General features: G+C 35.3%; 2 protein-coding genes across 2 annotated transcripts in view; both read right to left on the reverse strand.

The window, feature by feature from the left end:
* LOC127838617 (uncharacterized) overlaps positions 1 to 26,754 on the reverse strand; it is a 414,202-nt gene that overhangs the window by 216,743 nt on the left and 170,705 nt on the right. The gene's annotated exons all lie outside the window — the stretch shown is intronic.
* Positions 9,053 to 22,413, reverse strand: LOC127838619 (uncharacterized). Its single transcript, XM_052366476.1, has 9 exons — positions 22,290 to 22,413; positions 19,100 to 19,181; positions 17,761 to 18,327; positions 16,006 to 16,065; positions 13,527 to 13,748; positions 13,094 to 13,241; positions 11,849 to 11,999; positions 10,827 to 11,065; positions 9,053 to 9,845 (listed from the first exon to the last, which is right to left on the reverse strand). Exons 8-9 carry the CDS (start codon positions 10,942 to 10,944, stop codon positions 9,637 to 9,639), a joined length of 327 nt encoding a protein of 108 aa, XP_052222436.1. The 5' UTR covers positions 10,945 to 11,065; positions 11,849 to 11,999; positions 13,094 to 13,241; positions 13,527 to 13,748; positions 16,006 to 16,065; positions 17,761 to 18,327; positions 19,100 to 19,181; positions 22,290 to 22,413; the 3' UTR covers positions 9,053 to 9,636.

The following is a 26,754-nucleotide window of genomic DNA, read 5'->3' on the forward strand; positions in this document are numbered from 1 at the left end:
AGTAGTAGTTGTCGCAGTAGTAGTAGTAGTAGTAGTGGTAGTAGTAGTAGTAGTAGTAGTAGTAGTAGTAGTAGTAGTAGTAGTAGTAGTAGTAGTAGTAGTAGTAGTAGTAGTAGTGATATTGTAGTAGTTGTAGTAGTAGTAGTAGTAGTAGTAGTAGTAGTAGTAGTAGTAGTAGTAGTAGTAATAGTAGTAGTAGTAGTAGTAGTAGTAGTAGTAGTAGTAGTAGTAGTAGTAGTAGTAGAAGTAGTAGTAGTAGTAGTAGAAGTAGTAGTAGTAGTAGAAGCAGTAGTAGTAGTAGAAGTAGTAGTAGAAGTAGTAGTAGTAGTAGTAGTAGTAGTAGTAATAGTAGTAGTAGTAGTAGTAGTAACAGCAGCAACAACAACAGCAGAAGTAGTAGTAGCAGCAATAGTAGTAATTATAGTAGTATGCTATGTTATATCAGAGCCTTGCCGGTTTTGACCAGCTATATATATGTGTACAGAATATTTACACATGTTACGCAAAATTTGATTGGCTGAATAACTCGGGATCTCGAGATAGCGAAAATTCTCTCCTCTTTTGTTTAATGCACTCTGCCTTTATTTACTGCACCGCTCTTTTTTAATTGTACGCCGCTTATATTTAGTTTTGCACTCCTCTTTTTTTATCTCGTGGCCACGACATAGCTAACTCGTGGCCACGAGATAGAAAAAATAGGAGAGCAATTTTAAAAAAGAGAAGTGATTGTCACCTCTATGCCACCGTACATCCGAGCGACCGGTACAGGGATTTCGAAGCAAATGTTTGAGATTTTGTTTAACATTCGTTTAGCTAGAGTTAATTTGGGAATTGTATACGATGAGGAAAATGTGCAAACACGAGTGCTGAAATATGGAAATGCAGCCAAAATTTACAAAACAATGTGTACATACGGGTAAGCGAATTGTTTTTTGCCCGTTAAATAACAATATATTATGCTGTTAGAAATCTGATATTATTTACCCATGTTACCACGAATTCGTTGTCAACTCGTTAATAAAATAACTCGGTTACTATAATGTTCATCTAGCACATGCTTGCGTATAACACCAGCTGCCATTCTGCGGCACGCCATGCTGTTTTGCAGAAATCTCTACACCCAGCTTGGAGCAGAGCTAAAACAAGAAATATCTTTTAAAAAAAGATATACGGCGTTGATTGTAGTTGGAGTTTGTGAAAGGTAAATGAGATCAAGGATAGCGAATATCTTTTACTGTGCAGTTCCTAGCTGCATCACACGCAGTACGGGATGTTACGCGGAGTTTTCGCGGCTTATTTTACATTATTACGTATTGCTGGTAATAAACATATAGATACGAAACAGAAAACCAAAACAAGAATGGAAGTGAAATTCAAACATATGAGTCAACCGGCCACACGCTAAGTTTCCGTTAAATATTTATACGCGCGTTCTTCGAACAAATCTGTTTTAGTGGTTTGTCGGGCATTGCTATTTGATTCGATTATTAACAGTATCGAGAATCATTGCGCTCAAGCTTAATACATTAGTCAATATATAGTGTAATAATTCTTGTTAAAATAATTAAAAATAATATGTATCATGGTATTATTGAAAACACATTAAGAATCTATAATTGACAAACCATTATAATATCGCTGAATATTTTCACTTAACATCTTTCTGGTCTAAAGAAAATTCCAGTTCATCTAGTTCACGGATAGCGTCTATATTATATAACGATTATTTTACTGGCCGTGAACTTAGGTCAGCACATAAGCGTATTCGAAGACGCAGCTATGACCTGTAAATAGACCACACACTAACCGCAAACTGACCCGTGATACCTCGCGGGTTGAAATGCAATGCATTAAAGTGAGACCACGCTTTCACTGCTCTTTATACTTTAACATTTTAACATGTTGACAGGAATATGGAAGTCAGTACTAAATATGTTCTAGAACATAGCCTTAAAGTATAAAACGCTGTTGCCTCTGAAATTAAAAGGAGTGTACAGATAAAAATGTTTCATGCTGAACACGCAGTAAAACAGTGTTACAAAGACGCGGATATGTTTTCAATGTTCTGGTGGAATGATCAAATCAGCCTATGGGATAAATGAAGTCTATTCATTCTGAACTAGCCGCGGGAGGTTTTATTTGAATTTTATTGGACAGTTACAAAGGTCAGGTAAGGTGAAAAGCTGGCGTATACCGCTTCGCCGAAAAAGCCGTGTGCCTATGTTATGCATGCTACCAAAATAATTACCTGGTGATGGCAAGGTTCGCTAACGTTTTATTCTCTATGAAAAATAGAATATTCAAGAAGTTTTGAGTGAAAACGGTCCTTACCACAAGAGTAATAGCAATAATAACAATAAGCACATACCCAGAACAATAATTATTAGCATCACCATAATTATACTAAACATATATGAACAATCAGATTTTAAACTTGCAGACAATCAAGGGAAAATTAAAAACTTATTTATAAATATTAAATAACAAAACACAGCATTACATATTAAATGTATAAATATTTTTGTTATATTGCATAAATAAACATTTTATATTTACATGTACACAAAATTAAATTATCAATTCATGAAACATAATTCGTAAAGGCACTACAATTCGCAAAGGTACTACCGGTTTGTCATTTAAAGGGCCCTTCATGGTGTACCCAGTAATATCTTTTGTTTTATCTGACTTTTGCATCGAAGAAAACGGCATAATTTATTTATAAATGAAAAAAGCTCGCTTTATGTTATACGAAAAAAAGGTCATTCTGTGTGAATACATCTTTTTATAATATAAGTCTGTTTGTTGGGACCTATTTATGTTAATATTTCGGCGTCATTATTGTATTTTAAATAGTCATGTGGAAAGTAAACAAACGTTCGTCAAACACAAGCGTATTCCGTTCTCAAAGTCATGTTTCTAGTTCCGTGAGACGCAGTGGGTTGTTAAAGGGGCCTTTTCACGTTTAAGTAAATTGACAAAATTAAAACAAGAGATGTGTTTGTCAGAAACACAATGCCCCTTATTGCGCCGCTTTGAAATAAAATTTCAATATATCATTTGGAAGGTTTAGAAATTATCTTTTAAAGCTTATTACACACCTTGGATTGTATTTTTTGACTTGTTACCTTGAAGGATGACCAAGACCTTGACCTTTCACCACTAAAAATATGCAGCTTCATGAGATACACATGCATGCCAAATATCAAAGTGCTATCTTCAATATTCAAAAAGTTATGACCAAACTTTAACGAAGTGTAAAGTTTTAGGAAAGAAAAATACAATGATATTTGACCTTTGACCTTGAAGGATGAACTAGACCTTGACTTTTCACCACCATTAAAAATGTGCAGCTCCATGAGATACACGTGCATGCCAAATATGAAGTTGCTATCTTCAATATTGCAAACGTTATCAAACTTTAATCCCCCCGTTCTCACATAGCTGCGACTTTACGACGATCATCCCGATCAAGCCACGATCTGAAAAAAGGATCGAGGCCGATCGGAGTCGAAATCGAGCAATTTTGAAAATTATGGTCTTCATTTCGACCGTTCTACGATGCCCCTACGTCAAACGCTTACTGCCGCGACATTCAAGATCATACTACGACGCTACGCAGAGCTTTTACTGCGCTTTTACTACGATCATGATTATCTCTCCACGAAGCTTCCGCGCTGCCTGTACGATTACGGCGCTTCTACTACGCTCTTTTTACGACTTTACACCGATTCTATTTGGCCACGATCCCGCTACGCTTGTTTTAAGCATGTTCAAATTAAGCGTGGCGAGAGCGTAGAGCTCTCCGATCATGAAGACTCTACCGCGATCATACTACGCGTATGAAGACTCCACTGCGTTTCTCCTGCGATTCGTCACGATCGGCCACGTTTTCGGCCATTCTTTGATCGTAGTAGAAGCGGCGTCTAGCTATTTGTGAACGGGGGGTAACCAAGGTTAAAGTTTTGGGACAGAATGACAGACAGACAGACAGGTCAAAAACAATATACCCCCGATCATTCGATCCGGGGGCATAAAAAGTTGTTTCAGATTCGCAAATTTTAGTTTTAGTTATGATATTTTTCAGGAAACAGTAATCCTGAACATTTACCATGCTCTAAAATATCCATTAACTGCATCTTTGACGATTTTAAAACCGGAAAAGCGTTGCAGCGCGAAACGATTGAATAATTTGGAGAGTTTCGTTGTTATTGTTATATTTTGTGAAAATACGAGGACTGCTTTTATAAGTACGCAATTATTTTTTGTCACAAAAATCACTGAACAGTTTACTTCAAATATACATTAAAATATAATATAATATACGGCAAATCGTATTGAATAATTAATATCGGGAAATAAAGTATTGATCAATCGTCCCTACCAGCATTGAAACGTGCATATAAAACGTATTTGCTTGAAAATTTAACATAAAAATGGCATTATTATCACAGATGGCTAGCGTGTGGCTACGATATTAATTTGTAAAAACATCAGTTTTGAAATGAAAAATAATCAAATAATAACGAATAATCAACTTCTCTGAAACAATAAATTGCACTATCAAATATTTATTCAACAATGTATTCAACTCAAAATCACCCGAAAACAGGGTGCATCGCGTTGAACAGCCATAACTTCATCAATTGTGAAGCGATTTCCACAAACACGGTCTTATTCAACGCAGAAAGGAGTTTTCTTCCTGGAAATGTACATATATTGTAATATTTGTACTAATGCTGGGTCAAATTTTAAGAAATAACACGATACACAACTCGCTTGACCTACTCGTCAACGATCAGACCCGATTAATGAATGAAATCTTCAGGAGTAAAGACACACCTTCGCATTGGACCAGTGGAATCGCTCGTGTGTTAAAATGTCGACCAGTTGAAATGTATGTCAACAAAGGTTCAAACGGCGCTAGACAGTCAGTTTTGATGCATAATGCAGCGGCAAGAACGGTCATATTTTTTTCTTCATACGGTTTATTGAATTATGGTATCTAGATCCGTGAACTTTGCAGAGAAAATGCCCTTTAATCCGTGATGATTTTAGTCTTCCATCGGGTCTGATCGATGACGAGTAGGCCATGCGAGTTGTGTATCGTGCTATTTGACCCAGCATTCTTAAACTTATTGCAAGATATGTACATTTTCAGAAAGGCAATTCATTTCTGCGTTGAATAAGACCATGTTCACGGAAATCGCTGCACAATTGATGAAGTTATTGCTGTTCAAAGCGATGCACTCTGTTTTGGGGTGATTTTGAGTTGAATTCCTTGTTATATATATATATATATATATATATATATATATATATATATATATATATAGTTGAAAGTGATTTTTTTTCAGAGAAGTTCATTTTTCGTCATAATTCGATTATTTTTCATTCAAAATGATGTTTTTACTAATTAATATCATATACACACGCTAACCACCTGTGATTATTATTAGTATCATACGTTATAATTATAACGAAGTATGTGTGTTTAAAGCGGATATATACGATTTAGTCAAATATTTATGAATTTATATAAACTGTGTAAAAAACTTATTATATATATATTTCAATATAAATTAAAATAAAAGTTAAGAAGAACATGTGTCGAAAAATGCGAGATAAGCCAAATATTTAATTCTGAAATTGAAAACGGCTGTACAGCCGAATTCGCCAGCATGTATACCATACATGTACGATGTGCATCTAAACTTAGTTTAACGGTTTATTTGAAATTCTGCAACGATATCTATTCATACGACACACGAACACTATCTCCGATCCTAATACAAAGACGAATGCTTCGGTTATTGTAGGAAAATATGTACGTCACTATCGGCTCGGGGCGCTAATTTGTCTTTGCTGCATTTTATGAAATTCGGCTTTAATGTATAGTTTGTCTTGCCTATTATGTGTTATGGAGTGATGGATGGATGGATGGAAATGATCGTATTGTATCGGATCGGCTCTATGGATGGAAAGGAAGGATGTATATGCTTGGATTTTATCGGATCGGATGGATCGGTTTAGATCGGCTCAGGTCAGATGGATCCGTTGGATAGTCTTCATAAGTTTAATAACTGGAAAAAGAAGGTAGATGAATGGATGGATCGATGAATAGGATCGGATTGTATCGGATCGTCTCTATGGATGGAAAGGAAGGATGGATATGATTTGATTTTATCGGATCGGATCGGATAGATCGGATCGGATTGATGAATGAATATATGGATGGATAGATCGGATCGGATGGATGGATCGGTTCGGATGGATGGATGGATGAATGAATGGATGGATAGATCGGATCGAAGAGATCGGCTCGGATCAGAAGAATCGGTTCTGATTGGATGGGTAGGTGGATCGGCTCGAATCATAAGGATCCGATGGGTGGTCTTCACAAGTTAAATAACTGGAAAAAAGAAGGTAGATGAATGTATGGATGGATCGATGGATAGGATCGGATTGTATCGGAATGGCTCTATGGATGGAAAGGAAGGATGGCTATGGTTGGATTTTATCGGACCGGTTTGGATCGGACCAGATGGACGGATGGATTTATCGGTTCGGATCAGATAGATGGATGAATGGATGTGTAGATCGGTTCGGATCGGATGGATAAATGGATCGGATGAGATGGATTGGGTCGGATCGGATTGATAGGTGTATCGTCTCGAATCAGATGGATCGGATGAATGGTTCGATTGATGGATCGGCTCCGATCAGGTGGATCGGTTCGAATCGGTTGGAAGGATGGCTTGATTAAACTTGGTATCTATAATACGTAATGTCATGAGTTTGGATAAACTCTCCAGCGATCGATCCAACGCAACGGTTTCTAAAAAATATAATACACTTAATACTGCAATAACTGTAAATTAATAAAGGATATTTTCGTGAAACTTGGTATGCATGTCAGAGAAATGTGAGGTGTATGTGCGTTATTTTTTACCAGATGTAAACATGTATTGAATCGTACAATTATACCAATGCTGATGCAACAAATTTACATTGAATTTGATTCTAGACCGTAACATGTGTATAAGTAGATTGTCATACGAAGTTAATGAACAATGTTCAATCGTTCGAGATTTTCCCCGGTAGATGACTCGTGTCTTGATTGCAATATCCTAAAAGTCGTGTTATCAGTTGCCATGCTAGATACCCGTATTATCAGTAGACAGGTCAGATACAAACACTCATGGTTGATGGACCAACAGATTAGGAATGTTTGAATAAAATATTTGGCCTGATGTATACCATCTGTCTATTTTATTTTTTAGCGGATGCCGCTGACAACAACCAATGTCAGAGCCAGAAATTAAGTGCTCTTTGTATACATATTGTAATGCGTGACGTTTTTGTCGGTTGTTAGAATATTATAACAAATATGGTTGAACGCATTCTAAGAGCAAGAACTTTTATTTATACCATAATATGGATTTTTTATTATCTCAAGAGATAATGTTCACATTAATGTTAATACGAACATAACAAGGGTTGATTCTTGTATTAAATGTTGTCCTTAGTGAAATTTAAATATTTTTTTTCTTTGTGTTGTGTCAGGGATATATTGTTTTGCTGGCTGTCTGTCCGTAGACCAGGAATATCCGTAGACCAGTCGTTTTCGATCAATAACTTGTCTACGAGTTGACCGATTGGCTTGATACTTCACATATGCAGTGACCTTAGGCAGTAGATGAACCTTATTGAAATTGGGGTCACTGGGTCAAAGGTCAAGGTCACTATCACACTAAGTGTGAAAATGCAATGTCCGTAGACCAGTCTGGATGACCGTAGACCAGTTTGTTTCCGATCGATAACTCGTCAACGAATTGACCGCCGATTGGCTTGATTCTTCACATGTATATTGGCCTTGGACCGTAGATGACCCCTATTGACATTAGGGTCAATAGGTCAAAGGTCAAGGTCACTATCACACTAAGTGCGAAAATCGTTTCCGATCAATAACTCAATTAGATTTTATGACGGTGACAAACTATTCCTAATTTGATTTTAATATCTTTAAGAGTGCTTAAGTTATTGACTTTGATAAAAAACACAAACTATACAAAACAAGAACAAATTGTCACAATATAAACAAAATTAATGTAAACGCTTTTACAAGACCTTAAACTGGCTGTGATAATATCTCATGTATTTTTCTTTAAACAGAAAAATTATAGTTTTTTTCATGATTTTCTGTATGCACTCACATTAAAGAAAGCCTTAATTGTCATCTAGTAAATAACCAATAATTTATCAATTTAACATGCATGCCCCCAACACACAAGTTTGGACAAATCCACCAGAATGGTCTCATTTCAGCGAGAATCTTAAAACATACATACATACATGCATGTGTGCATAATAAATGTAAATAATAATAAAACAAGAACTATGTCCACACGACACGGATCTTTGTAACTGCATTAAAGCATAACCTGAATGTTTAAAACGCACTAAGTGACCCCGTGACCTAGTTTTTGACCCGGCATGACCCATGTTTCAACTTGGCCTAGAGATCATCTAGAGACAACTTCTGACCATGTTTAGTGAAGATCGGATGAAACCTACTTGAATTATTGAGCAGAAACCATGCTGAATGTGTAAAACGCACTACGTGACCCCGTGACCTAGTTTTCCACCCGGCATGACCCATCTTCAAATTTGTCCTAGAAATCATCTAGATACAACTTCTGATCAAGTTTGGTGAAGATCGAATAAAAACTACTTGAATTACCTAGCGGACACCATGCTGAATGTTTAAAATGCACTAAGTGACCCTGTGACCTAGTTTTTTGACCCGGAATGACCCATGTTTGAACTTGGCCTACAGATCATCTAGATACAACTTCTGACCACGTTTGGTGAAGATCGGATGAAAACTACTCGACTCATTGAGCAGAAACCATGCTGAATGTTTAAAACGCACCAAGTGACCCCGTGACCTAGTTTTTGACCCGGCATGACCCATGTTTCAACTTGGCCTAGAGATCATCTAGATCGGATGAAAACTACTCGACTTGAGCAGACCCATGCTAAATTTAAAACGCACGAAGTGACACCGTGACCTCGTTTTTGACCCGGCATGACCCATCTTTAAACTTCGCCTAGACATCTTCTAGATACAACTTCTAACCAAGTTTGGTGAAGATCGGATGAAAACTACTTGACTTGTTAAGCGGAAACCATGCTGAATGTTTAAAACGCACTACGTGACCCCTTGACCTAGTTTTTGACCCGGCATGACCCATCTTCGAACTTGTCCTAGAAATCAACTATATATAACTTCTGACCAAGTTTGTTGAAGATCGGATGAAAATTACTTGTCTTATTGAGTGGAAACCATGCTGAATGTTTAAAACCCACTACGTTACACAGTGACATAGTTTTGGCCTAGACATCATCTAGATACAACTTCTGACCAAGTTTGGTGAAGATCAGATGAAAACTACTTCATTTATTGAGTGGAAACTAATCCGGACGGACTTACAAACGGTGCGATTTTAATATGCCCCCAGAACATAGGTTCAGGGGGCATAAAAAGAATCAGAGTATGTTTTTTGTAGTTTAACCTTTTTTTTATAGCAATTTTCATATTTTTTAAAAATCCCATCGACTCATTAACACTCTTCAATAGAAGGGTAGATAAGCTCTCGGGTGTCTGTCCTCTAGGCAGCCACAAGTCCAGAGAACATGTTGATGCATATGGAAGACGGGCCACTCCGTCTTCTTGCATATAGAAATGTATCTCAATCGGCTTTTGAAAGCCACAGGGGGAATGCTGGCCGCTCCGGAAATGAACGACAGCAATTCTGCCATGGTTGTGGTAACAATTCCATCTGAATTATAAATCGTTATGTGTTAAATATTTATCAAGGCATGCAATATGCATTGTAACATTATATAACTAGTTCTAAACAGCCATATGTTTTTACATTGTTCACATCCACTGTCTCTCACCGCCAGATAATCCTTTATTACGCTTGTCAATGAAGGCAAACATTTTTATTTGTATACATTTTTTGTCTTAAAACATCACCAAAACATAAACCATCACATCAGAAGATATAATCAGATTAACTTTTAATTTAGCTCGGGCATCTCTTTTATGCACTTAAAATAACTATGCTTATGAAAGATTTTCAAGAAAAGTGTCATTAATGTGAATATATCATTTTCTTTTTTAACTTAACATTATTTTAAATTATCCAGACCTTTCAAACCAACGTGAAATTCATTTTTCAAATCTGTTTTTAATTTCATTTGGAAACATATATACTTTGAAAAATATTAATGAAACTAAATGTCATAACATGAAATATTTTTACTGACTTGTTTCTCAACATATCTTAGAATTAAAAAAAAAAACACGTCAATATTGCAATTGCACAATCTTATCTATAGCATTGACGGTTTGACAAGAATTATAAAGCATTTTTGTTCAGCAACAATAGTTGATCCAAAGTAAATGCAAAATTCTAGCTGTGATACTACACATAAAAAACCCTGTAAATTTTGGCGACTCAGTGCCAAATACTTTTTGAAGCTATGAAGAGATAACATTTACTGAAGGACGGACAGGCGAACAAAGGAAAATCTATTACACCTCAATAAACTGGAGGCACAAATGAAAATAATGTCAAAATAGATGTTGAAAAGGGGTAAGTTTATTATTAAATGTGTTTCAACTGATTCTGAAAACGATAGTTCCATGGCACTTGTTTTGCATGTAGATATGAAAGAATGTTTAATCAAACTGCGCGCCTGTGTATCAGTAAATGCTATTGATAATTGACTTTACCACCAATAAAAAAGCAAACCTTCAATGTCCTGCAAAAAGAGCTCCCATGCGTAGACAGTCTCATCTTCAGACGTCCTGGCATTAGATCCGAGTTCACTGAAATCATACCGAATGATTCTGTCCATCTCCTGTTTCATTAGAGGTTTAGGAAGATTTCAAAACAGCGGTTGGAATACACTGGCATGTTGTGTTACCATCCTCCACATGCCGCATACATCATCCATGCCATCCTTAAATTGGGCAATCTCGGATGATCATCTGTAATTGAAAAACACAGTTTATGCTATTAATTTGTTTGTACAAGTTTGATGTATTTTGATATAATGCAATGCTGCTGCAGCTTCTGGAGTTTCACTTCTTTATATAAATCAACGGTAGAAATAAATATGTTGTTTGATTTGTAACAGTTATCACATAGATTCTTCGACAAGTTTGTTATAAATATTGCACATGGGATTTTACCTTGTAATCTAGGCTTTTGATATTCTTGTTCGCTTGGGTTTTAATAATCCTTCATTTTTCTTATTTAAAGGCTGTTGTTTTATCATATGTATATTTTTGATATTGTATTTTCTTAAAATCTATGGCATGTGTGCTTAAAAGCCATTTAAGTAAGCAGAATGTTGTGAAGCCTTGATTGAGCTTTTCGCTTAAAGATTTGGTATGAATTTAGAAAATTTGAAAAAAGTCAACATTTGTAAGTGTTCATAGAAAATGAATAGTTAGTGTTTTTTGTTAAAAAATTCTTTATAGTTATTATTTTAAAGGAAAAGACATGACAAGCACCTAAAATCATCTATACCAAGACAAACCTGGTAAAGTGTGTACATAAAATCACTTCAATCACAGCAGAATTTGAGTTTATTCCTATATATAAACTTACAGTTTCATTTCCAGCACAGTGCAGTTTGCTTTTTAAATGTTTCTCATCATATTTGTAGATTTTGCAGAAATTATATATTTATTCCCATTTGTAAACACGTTTTTCTTATATATGAGAAGCTAGAGTTGATATGTAAACAACTGGCAGAAGCTAGTTACCTATAAAAGACGTGGTACTTTATAACCATCTCCTTCATGGACCCCTTGTACGCCACGGCCATTCTATAAGGGTTGATCCCCCTGTCAGCCAGCCAGTCCCGAACTTTGCCAAGAACTGATCCCTTTTCTGAACGTCTGTGATTTTCTCCAACTGAAAAATACAATATATTGTAAAAATAGTACATCTTTGTTAGCCTTCCTCCCTAATATTTATAAAACTTAAATTCGTTGGCAAGACTTCTTTTTTGTTGGTTATAAAATGAGGTTCAACAACTTGGGCCTAATTTAATGTTTCCAATTCCAAATGTGGACTCAACATGCTCCCAATTGATTGCGTCATATATGGGTGACAACTTGGTGATAATTGACTACATTTCCAATCTTAACCATATTCCTTACTGCAAATACTAAAGCATAAATATTACCAAAGGCGTAGTTTTCTTGCATATCCAGATAAAATACATTTCCACAGATGACCTTACGCTTATGTTACAACAATTATTTTTAATCATTCATTGTTCTCTTGTTATTAAACTGAAAACACGAATTTCAATTAATGTATGTTGAAAAAGTGCCTTTACTGTGTTGGTGGATGCTCAAGATTAAATAGCTTTATTTGAGCATGCTAGCTGTTGTAAATACAACTTACATCTTGGCCATTGTTGATCTTCAGTTTACCTGCTCTGTTTGTCAGCGTACAGACACCAGTATTATTCTTGGATATTAAATATCTACAGGTTTAAGTAACATTACTAATCAAAATCAATGACAATTTCGTACAATATTTCGTAAAATAAACTTCCACCAATTCCGCCAATTAAAAAACAGTGTTCCTTATGGCAATTGCCGAAATTTCAACGCCAGATGTGGTCTGATCAAATAGATGTTTGCTAAGATACAAAATGCTCGTTGGTTTTTCATTCTAATTTCCCGCAACGATATTTAGTCATACGACACATGAACACTAACATGGTGTTCGTGTGACGTATGAATATATATATTCGCGGGAAATTCAAATGGAATTAATTGTGGTCACAAATAAATAAAAACGAGCATTTTGTATCTACAAAAATCTATGTAATCATACCACATCTAGCGTTGAAATTGTGGCTATAGCTATATGGAACACTGATTGTTTAGGTGTTAACTTTATTTTACGAAATACTTAACGAATTCTTCGTTGATTTTGAGCGTAATAGAGACCCGTCATCATTGCAAAAAGCTGCTTATTCAAGCAGTGAAAACCTGGTCCGTCCTGAGCGAGTGACATAGCCAACAGCCTTCTCACAATCCTGTATTGCCCCTTTTCACAAGTTGAAGATCATGTCTTAAAACCTTTGCTCCATCTGGTCCTTCAAAAAAGTTCGAACCTCCAAGCTCTGCTATTGCCAATCTGCAAATATGTATACCTTGATTGGTCCTGTTCTAGAACTACACTGGTTCTGTTCAAGTAATTATTGGAATTTAATAGGCTTTGTGCCTGTAGTGTACTAAAACTGAACTGGTTTCGTATTGAGTTGTACAAGTATAATACACGTTCTGTAATAGTTCTGTACTGTTACTGCACAATTACTGTGTGAATGTTCTAGTTTTACTACAGTATTTTATTTAAGTTTGTGTTAAATAATACAAGAAATCTTTTTTAATGTTAGACATGTGATGATATAATGAAGCATACCGGAAAAATTCCCTTCTTGGTCCACCATGGTCCTCACCAATCTCCCCGGAAAACTTGGCAAACAATTTATTCTGAAGCTTGACCGTCGTCTTTTCTAATAGTCGTATGGCACTATCTAACGGCTTGGAACGGGAGATCACATAGTTTGTGTGGTCATCTTTGATGTATCGGTTCCGAAACTCTTGTAAAATATCAGCAACAGACGGCTCTGTGGAATCATCGCTGAATGTAAAATAAAAGTTGAGGTTAATTATATTGTAATATTTTAACAACAGCTGTCCCTATTGTTCCGCATTGATAGTATACTGTACATTTTGTGTTTGTCACCGCATCTAATTACCACAAAGACATATTTGAAGCAATGGTAATAACGTTGTACATGATGCAGCTGGAGTTACAAATCGTGTGCACTCCACTCATCGTCTCCTCTTTATTACCCTACATACATAAACAGGGTTTGAAGACAATACCTCTACTACTATTGAGAAAAAGCCAGACAGGGAAACCTATTGGGAAGTTGCATGACGTGACAATGAAGTAAGATGGAAAGTAAGATGGAAAGTTACCGGACATTGTGAAAAGCATGGCGCGACTTAATGTGATGACATGCGTGATTCCTAATTAAAAATCCCCAAAACTTAACAAAGACGAGCAGATACAACTACAGCTTTGTCACAAGGGTGACTAACAATACCCCCACACCGCTTTGTCACAGGCATAGCAGCCATGCCCATGGTTTAGTTCAAGGGCACATAACTCTCAGGAACAGGTTACATATTTCACCTTATGGTACTTGGTTCCTGGTGCTGAATTGACTCTAGTAAAGCCCTCTGTATTTCCTCGTCCTAGAATCTCGATCTCTGTTATGATGCTTTGGCAAATGCATTATAAAAACATTTTCAATCTCAGTTAATGAAATCTCCAGTCAAGCAATCTTAACCCTTGCACCAATTCTTGTTTTTCATAATGACAAAGACCAAAACTGCAAACAACTCAGTGGCGTAGCTTCCTTCAGGCACTATAGGCACCTGCCTATACTTTTTTTAATTCCAAGCTTTACCCCTAAATATGTATAGTTCAAGTTTGAAAAAACTACCAGCAAGACAATACTTCAATGTATCTCACGAAAAACTTTTGATTTTTCTGCTGTATGTTTCCGCATGCTTATATAACACAGTATTAAAATGTAGAAAAAGCAGGGCCTTGTTTATGCAGTACATCCTTTTTTAGCTTTATGGTGTGGTTAATTGGTCTTCATGGGTGATTTCCCAGTGTAGTACAAGTAGGAATCCTGATTAATTGTATTTATATATAACACGTACATATTTTAGTAAATATTCCAAACACGTATTACAGGTCGCCGTGGCGAAATGGATATCGTGTCCGCCTAGCAATCGGGAGGTCATGGGTTCGATCCCCACTGTGGGAGCGTTCTTTAGATCTCCCCCATAGACACCAAGTACTGGTTATAGTCCCAGGAAACGGACTCAAGAGCGTTTCAAATAAGCCTTAGGCTTTCGATGCAATCGAGCTAAAATAAATAGGTTTAAACTAAACTCAACATGTAAAACTGAAATAACTAGGATAGAATGGCATGTTTTAAAATGGTTTGTGACTGGGCCAGCTAGCTCAGTTTGTAGAGCGCTGGACTATAAATCCTCCGAGGATCGCAGCTTTGATCAAAATACATTGTGTGGGGATTTACCGGTAACATGAAATCCTTTCTATGGCCATTATCCCTATTCCTCATATTCAAGTAGGACAGTTGTCAGTAACTGCTATAATTGTGTGCACTTAGTACTGGTATACCATCTTGCCCAGGAAAGTAAGAGAAGGTTAACTGACCGCTATGATATAACTGGAATAATGTTGAACACAATCCAACTAAACAAACAAATGTTTTATTGTTGACATAAAGCTGTATGCCCAATTATTTCATCACATTTACTGCGGATAGTTCTAATTATTTCAATTTCATTTGATGTTATAAGAAATTACAGTTTACTTATGCTGTAAAGATCTAATCTTATTGCATAAGTCACTACTGCACTATGACTGCCAGAGACTGTTGTTGTTGCTGTAGTTCCTGATCGTCGCCGTAAACATAGACGGTAGGACCTCGGATTGAAATTCACCTACGAAATGTCATTCAAAACAGGGTTTGGAGATTTATTTACAAATGAGTATTCATTTGATAATTGGGATATACAAATTATATAGCATGCATATGAGAAATAAGCAGATAAAGCGTGCCATATTATACATATCACTTACTATAAGTGGAATAAAACTTTTAGCCTGAATCTTATGCATTTGTGAAAAACAAATTGCACCTTTGTATAAATTTATATAAATATTTAGTCCCTCATTTTTCTGACTCCATGAATCATATTTGCTCATAATTTCATTCTAAAGTTTGTGGATGGTTTTTATCTCTATAAATAACAACTTTTAGTCAAATACTTAGTGGTGGTCATACCCCAGGATCAGGTGAAGCAAGGTTGAACGATTCTGGTGTTGACCATGTAGTATTGGTGGTCTAAACAGATGACATTATATAATTGAACATTTTACATTTTTAAATCATGTTTTAAGAATTGAGAGGTTTACATATAATATTGTAATCAACTTTAAAATCCTTCACAGAGGAATTTTCTTGAAATGTTCTTGCTTTAAAATGAATTCAGGAAATCAATCACACTTTTGAGTAAATACCTATATTTTACATATGCATTTATCAAATACTAGCAAGATGCCTGTCAGCAAAATGGCGTACCCATTGTCAATAGTCGTTGTTATTATTTAACAAGCTGCGCAACACACATATTTGAACTTTGACCTTCAATGTGACCTGAACCTTTGCCCAAAGGGTGCCCGATTTGCATGTGACATGACTTCTCTATATGGTGGACATTTCAAGTGAATTATTTGTAAAATTGGAAAATGAATGATGTTACATTTCACACGAACTGTTATTTGTCAAAATTTGACATTTTCGAGTTTTGTTTTAGACCTGACCTTTGACTTCTTATTGTTATCTTTACCTTTGAGCTAAGGAGAAAGTTGTAACACATGACACGCCATCTCTACATGGTAAACATTTGCGTTAAATTAATTTTAAATTGCAAAATGAATGCTGAAGTTGTAGTCCGAACAATCTGTTTTATGTCCAAATTTAACATTTGACCTTTAAGTGTAATCTTTACCTTTGAGGTAATTAGACCTTTTAACACATGACACGCCATGTCCACATTGAGTTTGTAGTAAATCATTAAGAAAATTATGATGAAAGATGAAGTTACAGACAGGACAAGTATTTATAGCCAAACTGAGACTTTGACTTATAAGACTGTCATTGACCTTCGAGTTAGGGAGACGGTTTTTAATTGTGACACGTCTATTTGTGGTGGACATTTGCGGTCAGTTATTTTGAAATCGCATGTTGAATGATGTAGTTACAGCCAACACAAGCTATTAAATGGCAAAATTTGACCTTTGACCTCTTAATATGACCTTGATCTTTGAAGTAGAGATGGGCGTTACACGCGAAAGACATGCTGTCTCCTCATGGTGGTCATTTGTGGTAAGTTATTTTAAAATTGCAAAATGAATGACAACGTTACAGCCTGGACTAGCTTTGTTTTGGCCTAATTTAACATTTAGCCTCCAAGTGTGAGCTTTACTTCTGAGGTAGGGTGACAAGCGACATGTCTCTTCATGGTGAACATTTGTGATAAGTTATGTTAAAATTGCATAATAAAGGAAAAAGTTACATTCCGGTCTGTACAGTATGGCAAAATTTGACCTTTAATCTCTAACTTGTACCTTGACTTTTGAGGTTAGGTGACAGATGTAACACGCAACATGTTGTCTTATGATGGTAAACATTTGTGGTTATTTAAAAATTGCACTATGAAAGACAAAGTTACAGTCAAGCTTACACCACACACGCATGTACACTCTACTATTGTGATTGCTATATCGAGCTTTCTTCTAGCAGGCTCGACAAAGTGGTTACAAAATGCAATTCAGTATAAACTGGTTAAATATAACACATGGTACTAAGGCGCCGGGAAGTATTGAGTTTATCCCGTCCGTCATGAAAACACAAATAGGAATCGCTAAAGCTCAACCTATTTTCATTTTCTAAGCCTCACCGGATACACTTTTTCCATCCCAGCATCAATCATGTATTCTCTATTACTCCAGTATAGGCAAACTGAATCATAATTACCTCTATCAATACCTTTTCTGTCATCTTCTTGGTATACATATACACCCTGAGGATCTTTAATTTTGATGCGATGTACAGATCATTGAATTTCATATCTATATCTATCGGCGTGCCCTGGAAGTTTTTCATTTCAAATTCAAATTCTTCCAAGTTTCGAATTGCCGGAAGGAAAAAGGGTATCTTAAGCATGCCCCAATAGTGTTTGTACTACAAGTGTTTTTATCAATAGTCAAGTGGCGAACGCCTTCTCCACCTGTTTTTCGAACTTGTTTAAAGTTTTGACTTTTCATTAAAATTCATCTAGCCAAGTTCGACCCTTGTTGTATTTCTTTCTGCAGATAAATTTCCTGGTTTGAAACTGCCAGGTTTAAAGCCTGGTCTGTTTACTTTTTGACGATTGCTCTTCCATTTTGAGCGCAATTCCGTTAACGCATATGAGGCTTCAGCAGCTGCGGCACTAGACTGTTTACTGCTACAAAATGCATGAACAGCAACTCTATCCCCATATGCAGGTAAATATGTCTGTAATGTATGTTCATCCATAAGAAGAATTACACTGCAGTCAATCTACAAAAGCACAAAGCAAGTGTGTGATTTATTTCAATTTTTAAATAATTACAATGTATTAAATTCTGTCAATATTAATAAATACAAACTTCTGGAAAGTTTGACAAATGCCATTGCATTTAACTGTGATAACTATAATAACCTTGAACCTAATAATGTCAACAATTGCGTTAATCAAGGGGACCTAAAGCCAAAGTGTTGCTCACCTGGGCAATAGGTCCCTGAGATATAGGATTTGAGAAATGTATAGTTCCTTTAGAGAATGTTATATGCTCTGGGTCTTTAAGTTCTGAACGAGAAGATTAAAAAATACATTATAAAAATGTATGTTAATTTTTTAACTGATAAGTACATTAAAATATGAACCTTGAGGTCATTGTTTTGCCATTTATTTTAGAAGTCTATCTGCTTTCATACTATAGTTCCGGAAAAGTTTTCTTCAGATTGTACCTATTAAGTAAATGGGAACTGGATACCATAAATGGTCCAGCATGGCCATGGGACAGGTTTTTTAGAGTTAAAAAAACTAATGCTTTATGAAAAACATTTAAGTTATATTCCTAAGGATCTGTTATAGAGATGTCTAAGCTCTAGGCCTTGTAGGCCTTGTAGTTCTTGAGAAGAAAATATACAAAGTTATGCTTTATGGTTTCAGAGAAAAATATTTGTTTGTTTCTTATATGGATGGCACATGGCATACTGAAAAAACTGACAACATGGAATCAAGTGACTAGTGCATTATGCAAAAATAGTCAATATGGTGCAAATGTACCTTATCGTCAACAAATCTTTGAATAACAGTTGATGCAATGCCTCTTTGATGCAGGAATTCTTTGAGTTCTTCAGACATTCTGCTGAAAATAAAATACATTATAAATCTATGATCATGTTTTATCACTAAAATATATATTGCCATGTTTTTTTCCTCCTTATCTCATCCAAACTTTCTCCTTATAAAGTTTTGAAAAAAATCTTTGCGTTCAGCTTTAAATCACTTTGAAATCGTTTCTAAAATGTTGAAAGAAACCTTGTGATTTTACATATTATAACTTGATATCAGTGAGGTAAACTTTCGCTTACCACCCTAGGGGTTGCTGAAAAAGTATTTTAAATGGGACATTATCATTTTAATTTGTGCACATAGTTGTAGAAACTGTTAAGTCTGCTTGCTCTCTTTCAACAAACAATAATTGTCAATTTCAAAAGTTCTTAGATTAATACTGTTTTTGCAATATTGGTTTATAAACCTTTCTTTTGGTGGGAAATTCAGAAAGGAAGCAGCATCAGTGATCCCTGTAGATTATACAATGTACATTTTCAAACACAATATTTTGTTGAAAAAAGAAGAGAAGAATACCTGGACAGTAAAAAAACGCTTAAATAATTCATGTGAAATTATTATTTATACAATTTTCAAGTCCATGGGTGTCAAAGTAAGACTTCACATTTTTCTGATATTACCAACTGACAAGCAGGTTTCACGTTTACGCTGTAAACATATCTAATTATCGAATGATTTTGCCAGGAACCCAAACATAAATTATTGCCCGTTTCGTCCCATGGACGCAGTGAACATTTCAGCATAAATGAGTAAACACTAACTTAACAAGAGATGTCAGAAGTCAGTGCGCTCGACTATTCAAAGTGCTTGACAGTATAACATAAGCCATCATGGGAAAATTGTTCATATTCAATAAGGTCAAGGTAATATTATATAAAAAACAAGAGTGCCAACTGTCACAAGATACGCCCTTTTGAACATGATAAATCCTTGAAATGCACTGAGTGACCTCGTGACCTAGGTTTTGACCCGGCATGACCCATATTACAACTTGACCTAGATATTGTCTAGATACAACTTCTGACCAAGTTTGGTGAAGATCAGATGAAAACTATCTGAATTAGAGAGCGGACACTGCTGTGGACGCCGCCGCCCGCCCGCCCGCCAAGGGTGAAACTATAAAACGGGCATATAAAAAGGGGTGGTTGGACGGTATTTCAAAAATAAAATAATAAAAATATATATTTGTTGTTTTGTTTTTACCATGTTTAAAAAAAACACAATCTTTTTATGTGGGGGGTTGTGGTGGGGTTGCAGTGGAGAGGGTATAATGTGGGGTGTGGTCATTTATTTGGGGGGGGGGGATTCTGGGCTGGGGCGTGGGTTATGGTTTGGGTGAAGTCCATTGTGGCTTGTCAGTTAAGTGTTGTTTTGTCAAAGTATGAATCAAATCTGATCATAAATAAAGAAGTTATGGCAATTTTAGCAAAATTTAATAATTTGACCCTGAGAGTCAATGTAATTCAAAGGACAAGTTCAAATTCAACTCGCCAGGTACAGTACCCTCATGATAATAAGAAAGTACTTGAAGTTTGAAAGCAATAGCTACACGCTGGGTATTCGGATACTTTGATAACAGATGGCACTTCGCTACCAGATAACAACAAAAGCCACGTGCGAGAGTTGAGTTCTTCGCCTTTTTTGCATTTATGTTCTGTTCATTTGGTTTTCAGACACGTAATATTGTTTGGTCGATTAATGGTATAGTACTTCGTATTGCGGAGCAAGAAAGTTGTGGACAAAAACAGTGGATTATAAATAAGAGATAAAATTTCATCGATAATCGTCATGAATTCGATTATCAGTACGTATTTTATCAAAATAAAAATACTATATGTCCATTAATGTTACAACATGTTAACTTTTAGTTGAATAACGTATTTGAGGAAATTCAAATGTTTTAAAAGTCGGATGCCAAATTTTCATGGACACTTCTTTTACCGATCATCTAAGAGACAATGGCACTTTGATTCCAGATAACTCGACATTTTTTACCAGATATAACACACTCTATTTAGTGAATCAGAAATGCAGAATTCGCTGTGGAATACTGCTATAGTAAGCAGACAATACATAAAATGACGTAACTGACGTAAATTAAAAACGAATTACCGAAACATGTTCTTATCCCTTTGGAATATGATAATAAAAGGGGAAGAGAAGTGTAAAGCTCAATATAAAGGGAGTTTTCCGATTTCTTATAAATTTTGTGGCTACGCATAAGTATCGTCTTCATGGTGCGATTCTAATGAGCACCAATGACAAAGGATTTTATGAGGCGTATTGGCCGCTTTAAGACCTTGCTTCCCTTATCTAGTGTCCTGCTATAAGTTCAATTGAACACAGTCGTGTTGATCCACATGATTCGTTGTATTTTCAATTCTCTTAATCGCAATTTACCACTTAAAAACTAGTTTATTATTTAGACAATTATTTTCGGTCGTCACTTGAAATATATTACTTCAGAAAAAAGCATTTGAATCTCATTTAAAATTTGCACTTATAATAATAATTATATAAAATAAAAGTAATTTTTTTTAAAACGAACAACGCCATTGGTTATATTTTACATGTGTATGTAATTACGTTATGCATAGCTTCCCAATGTGTCGGGCTTGACAGTGCAAATTGATTCGTGCTTCAAAATGTTTGGTAAGAATAGCCATAATATACATAAATGCATTTCAGGTAGAAGATAAAAATCGGTTATCAGAGTGCCCAATTTGTTGAAAGTCTCTGTTATCCGAAGTGCCCTATATCGGGCATTAAAGTATCCGCAACTTCGTGAATACCACCTATTATAGCATGCTCTATTTTCATTTATATTTCATTGACTACTATCAAAATTTCAGTATTTGAAGCACAGTGATTACTCTACATGCTGGAACAATTTCTTGCAATATTTCTAACCCGTAGTTTTATTTTGTTGAAATGTTTACTGTTCATCCAGTTTATGCTGTTTTCCGACCAGATTTTCATTTTTTGGGGAAAATCTACCATTCTTCCGTGATGTTTTTCTTTGCAATAGAAAAGGATACACCATTTATAAACTCAACCATGCGCCTTGTCTTAAAAAAACCAATGTTTATGATATAACTTAAAAAAACCCTGATGAACTTACCTCTCGCGCGTGGCTTTTGTTGTTATCTGGTATCTGTGCCATCTGTTATTAAAGTATCCGCATACCCAGCGTAAGCTATATACTTTAGAAGTAACGTGGATCTAAACACAAAGTTGAGCAAAATATTCAAAGTTACTAAGTCAACAACTTTTCCTGTACATTCCCCTTATGATAGTTAGATAGATAGCGAGTGTTCCAATTCTGAAAGCAATAGCTATGATAGTTCAGAAGTAAAATGGACCAAAACACAAAACTTAACCAAATTTTCAATTTTCTACATATATAATGGGCCATAATTCTGTCCAAATTCCAGTCAGAGTTACATAACTTTGCCTGCACAGTCCCCTTATTATAGTTGGTAAGTGTTGCAAGAATGAATGCAATAGCTTTGCTGCTTTAGAAATAAAGTGGACCTTAACACAAAACTTAACCAAAGTTTCAATTTTTTAAGCATAAAAAGAGGCCATTATTCTTACAAAATGCTTATTACAGTTGTCTGCTCTTGTTTATAGATTGGGATCATGTTGGTATAGAAGTATGCAAATTATGAAAGCAATATGCCAAGAGACATAGAAAATATTTTAGGTGGTACGCACACTTTAACATAGATTTATCAATAATACGCATATTCTAAGTTGAAAAAGGACCATAATTCTTACAAAATGCTTGTTACAGTTGTCTGCTCTTGTTTATAGACTGAGGTCATGTTGGTAAAGAAGTATGCAAAATATAAAAGCAATATGTCAAGGGACATAGAAAATATTTGAGGTGGTACGCAAACTTAAACATTCCAAGGCTCACGCCGAATCTGGGGAGAGTAGGATAGCTCCACCATATATATTTCATGTAAAATAGTCAAGCTAAAAATATCCATGAATATTGTCGACTTCTAAACCTGAAACCCAGTCTGAAAAAAATGCATTTTGTAGCACTGCTATTTCTCATACTGTGGCCTTGATTGCCATTTTCCAATCAACATAAGTCATACTTCTCGGGCTAGAACGATTAATTCATTTGGTAAGAACAACAGTATCTGTCAGAGATATCTATATTTAGTTTGCATTAACATGTGAAAAATGACCTACATGGCCGCTACATGCTTATCACTGATGAATGTTGGCTATAATTGCATTGAAGTAGAGCTATTTTTAATCATTTAACAAGAGACGAAACTGTGATATAGACATGTCATTATATGCGCAAGTAATTTTAATATAAGAGCGCATAGAATCTGATAGATTCTTAAAAAGTCAGCAGAAAAATTCATAGCTCAAAAGGTTACTAAATCTGGTGACTGGTGTCAACCAAAAACAGGTACAGTAAACTCGCCAATAGGGGGTCACTATCGTGTATTTCATGAAAAAGTATAATCAAATCAAAAACAATTGTTGCATAGTGTGTCCCTTGGATAAATGTACAATTTTACAAATTTGTGAAAAGATGCTCCAACTGTTGATCTGACAGGGGAGATAATGCTGTAAACAGTGATCCTTTATTGGCGATAGTGAGTGCTTTTATGTACATTATTGTATTATAGGAAATGTTTATTTATTTTCAATGAAACCTTTTTAAATCTGAAATATGGCTAAATGACAGCGTTATAAACTGTTTATTTGATAGTTTTTGTGATCATGTGATTTTTTTTTTCGTACTTTCAATTGTCATTTTTGCAAAAATCAAAAGTGTACTGCGGCAAAATAATAATACAGAGAAATGATATAATAGCATTTATTTTTACGGCTTGTTATATATACAAGTGATTCTACAAAAAATGGTCATAAAGTGAACAGAAAAAATTCAGACTGGTCCCAACACAATTATTTTAACTGTGTTTATTAAGATGAACTATGACATGTCTATTGCACACTTCAAGCACCTGCAGTGATTTTAAATGTAAACTTTATGTCATTTTTTTACATATATTTTGGCATATGGGGGAATTATGTCATTTCCGCAACATTCATTTAATAAATTCTCAATTGTAAATAATATATTTCCAAATTTTCACAAATCATATAGTTATATGTACAATTTTCATGTTTTAAATGAAAGCTACTTACGAAAACCCTATACAATTGAAGTAGATTGCAAAGAAGCTCTCGGTTTCGAAAAAGATACAATTTCGCGGTGCTTCTGTTTGTGTCATAAGTGAAAACTAATTTTCACTGAAATCCATACAGTTTACTTAATTGTGAATGTCTTTGAACTCATGTTGCAGAATATTTACTGTTGCAATGTTTTCTATGCAAATATATTCGAAAATATTGACAGTCGCGGAAATGACAAATAGTTGCGGAAATGACGAAACGTTGTGGTAATGACAAGTAAAAATTGTTCAAACTTATATATTTATATTTATAACTCAAATGAATGACACTTGTTTGTCATACATTTGTAGACTAGATAGTACATCTAGATACTCATAAAACAAGTTACAAACATGTACTTCGACAGACACATGACGAGATTTCATCCTTTTTTTAATATAGGGATCTTATCATTTCTATATCCATATAAATCACATCAGTCGGTCATTACTGCAGTTACAGCACGATAAAATGCAATATTAACAATATTGCCTCGTTTTCATATGTGGCCGGTTTGTTAGCGCAACGTACTTTCATTATTGACACGTAGCTGACTTGGAAACGGGGCACTACTATAAATATTTGGTTTGTAGTAATGCCGTAGTTATAGTGATTGAATACACCCAGGTAAACGGAATGTAAATGTATACGAAAATGTAGGAATAAATGTTTTTCAAACTTCTATTTTCTGAAATAATATTTCTACTTCAATTAAAAGTCGATTAAGATATAAACAGTTCAACACGATTCCGTATTCTCACACTTTTCACTATTAAATGATCACACTGACACTGATATAAGTCCTTTAATTTGACATGTTATGATGTATGTATATGTTCGATTTCATAGTTCAAACACCTTCCTCCAACTTAAAACAGAACTTCCTATTCAAACAAAACTCTCAAACTTTGACCAGAACGTTGAATTCAAACAATGAACTTTAAACATCAATTTAACTGCGTCCGATTTAATTTAGCAGTGTATGGCACAATATAAACAGTTTAGGGCACTTTCAACCGCAGCCCAAATGTTGTCGTTTATTTTATGGTGCCTCTTTGTTACATGTACTGGCTCTTCATCAAGAGGTGTTATGATTAACTTTCTATCGTACCACAGTACGTCATCTCTCATAGGCCAGAACCACCTATTTCGCCCAACTCTACTCATAGTTTTGACTTCTACGTAATCCTCGTCAACGGATAAAATGATCCCCGAATAGGATAGCCCATCGTAAACGTAGTGGACCATGCAGTACTTTCCAACAAGAGACTCGTCAATGACATCAACCGGCTTAAGAAGACTCTGAAATTAGAAAAACTCACATATTTATCAAATTTAAATAAATGGCTTTGAGGTCTATAATAGTATGCAAGTTTACGGACGGATTGCACATTCCGTAAACTACGTATTGAGCAAAATTCAACATGGTTGATATAACATTGAAATAAGAAAGAAATATGCAAATAAGATGGAGTCATATTAATTAAAGAACATAACATAATACGCATTCCGTTTTGGGCATGAAGGGATGCAAGAGGGTACAAAAAACATTAACCGGTTAACCCTTTGCCGTAACCGGTTATAAACCGGTTAACCGAAAAAAAACTTTAGTAGTAAAAATGTTTAAGCATACGTTAAAAATGTCATACCGCTCGTACATGTTCTCTATAGAAACGAAAGTAATCGCTTGCGTTGATAACATGTCAGTTTCCTAATGAAAATTTATCATCACATTTTTCATCCTCCGCCATATGCGGTGGAATATTATTTTGGCATTGTCCGTCCTTCCGTCCGTCTTTCCGTCTGTCCGTCTTTCCGTCCTTCCTTTCGTCCGTCCGGCACTTTTGTGTTCAGAGCCAGATCTTGGAAGTGCTTTGGTGGATTTCATTGAAACTTGGTATGAGTATATATATGGATAAGAGGATGATGCACGCCAAATGGCATTGTACAACATTTGTTAATAACATAGAACTTATGGCCCTTTGTATCTTGAAAAAATGCTGTTTTGTGTCCGAAGCCATATCTTGGAAGTGCTTTGACGGATTTCATTCAAACTTGGTGTAATGGTATGAGAATATATATGAATAAGAGGATGATGCACGTTGGTGTTGTCCGTCCAACCAGAAAACTTTTGTGTCCAGAAGTATATTGGCGAGGGGTATCAATTCAACGAATTTGCTTGTTTAAATAATTTTGAAAATGTATGCTTTATTTTATTTTTATTTTTTATTTAAAAAGTTATAAGAACTACACAGTGTTCATGTTCACGTGTCATTTATTTAATTTTGGTTGGGTCGCTTGTATTACGTTCGGGTCGTATCGCTCACAATACTGTTGTGTTTCTTTGTTCATTTCGTTTTTATTTCTTAATCTAAAAT

Source organism: Dreissena polymorpha, chromosome 7 (assembly GCF_020536995.1).
Source record: "Dreissena polymorpha isolate Duluth1 chromosome 7, UMN_Dpol_1.0, whole genome shotgun sequence".
NCBI classification, from domain to species: domain Eukaryota; kingdom Metazoa; phylum Mollusca; class Bivalvia; order Myida; family Dreissenidae; genus Dreissena; species Dreissena polymorpha.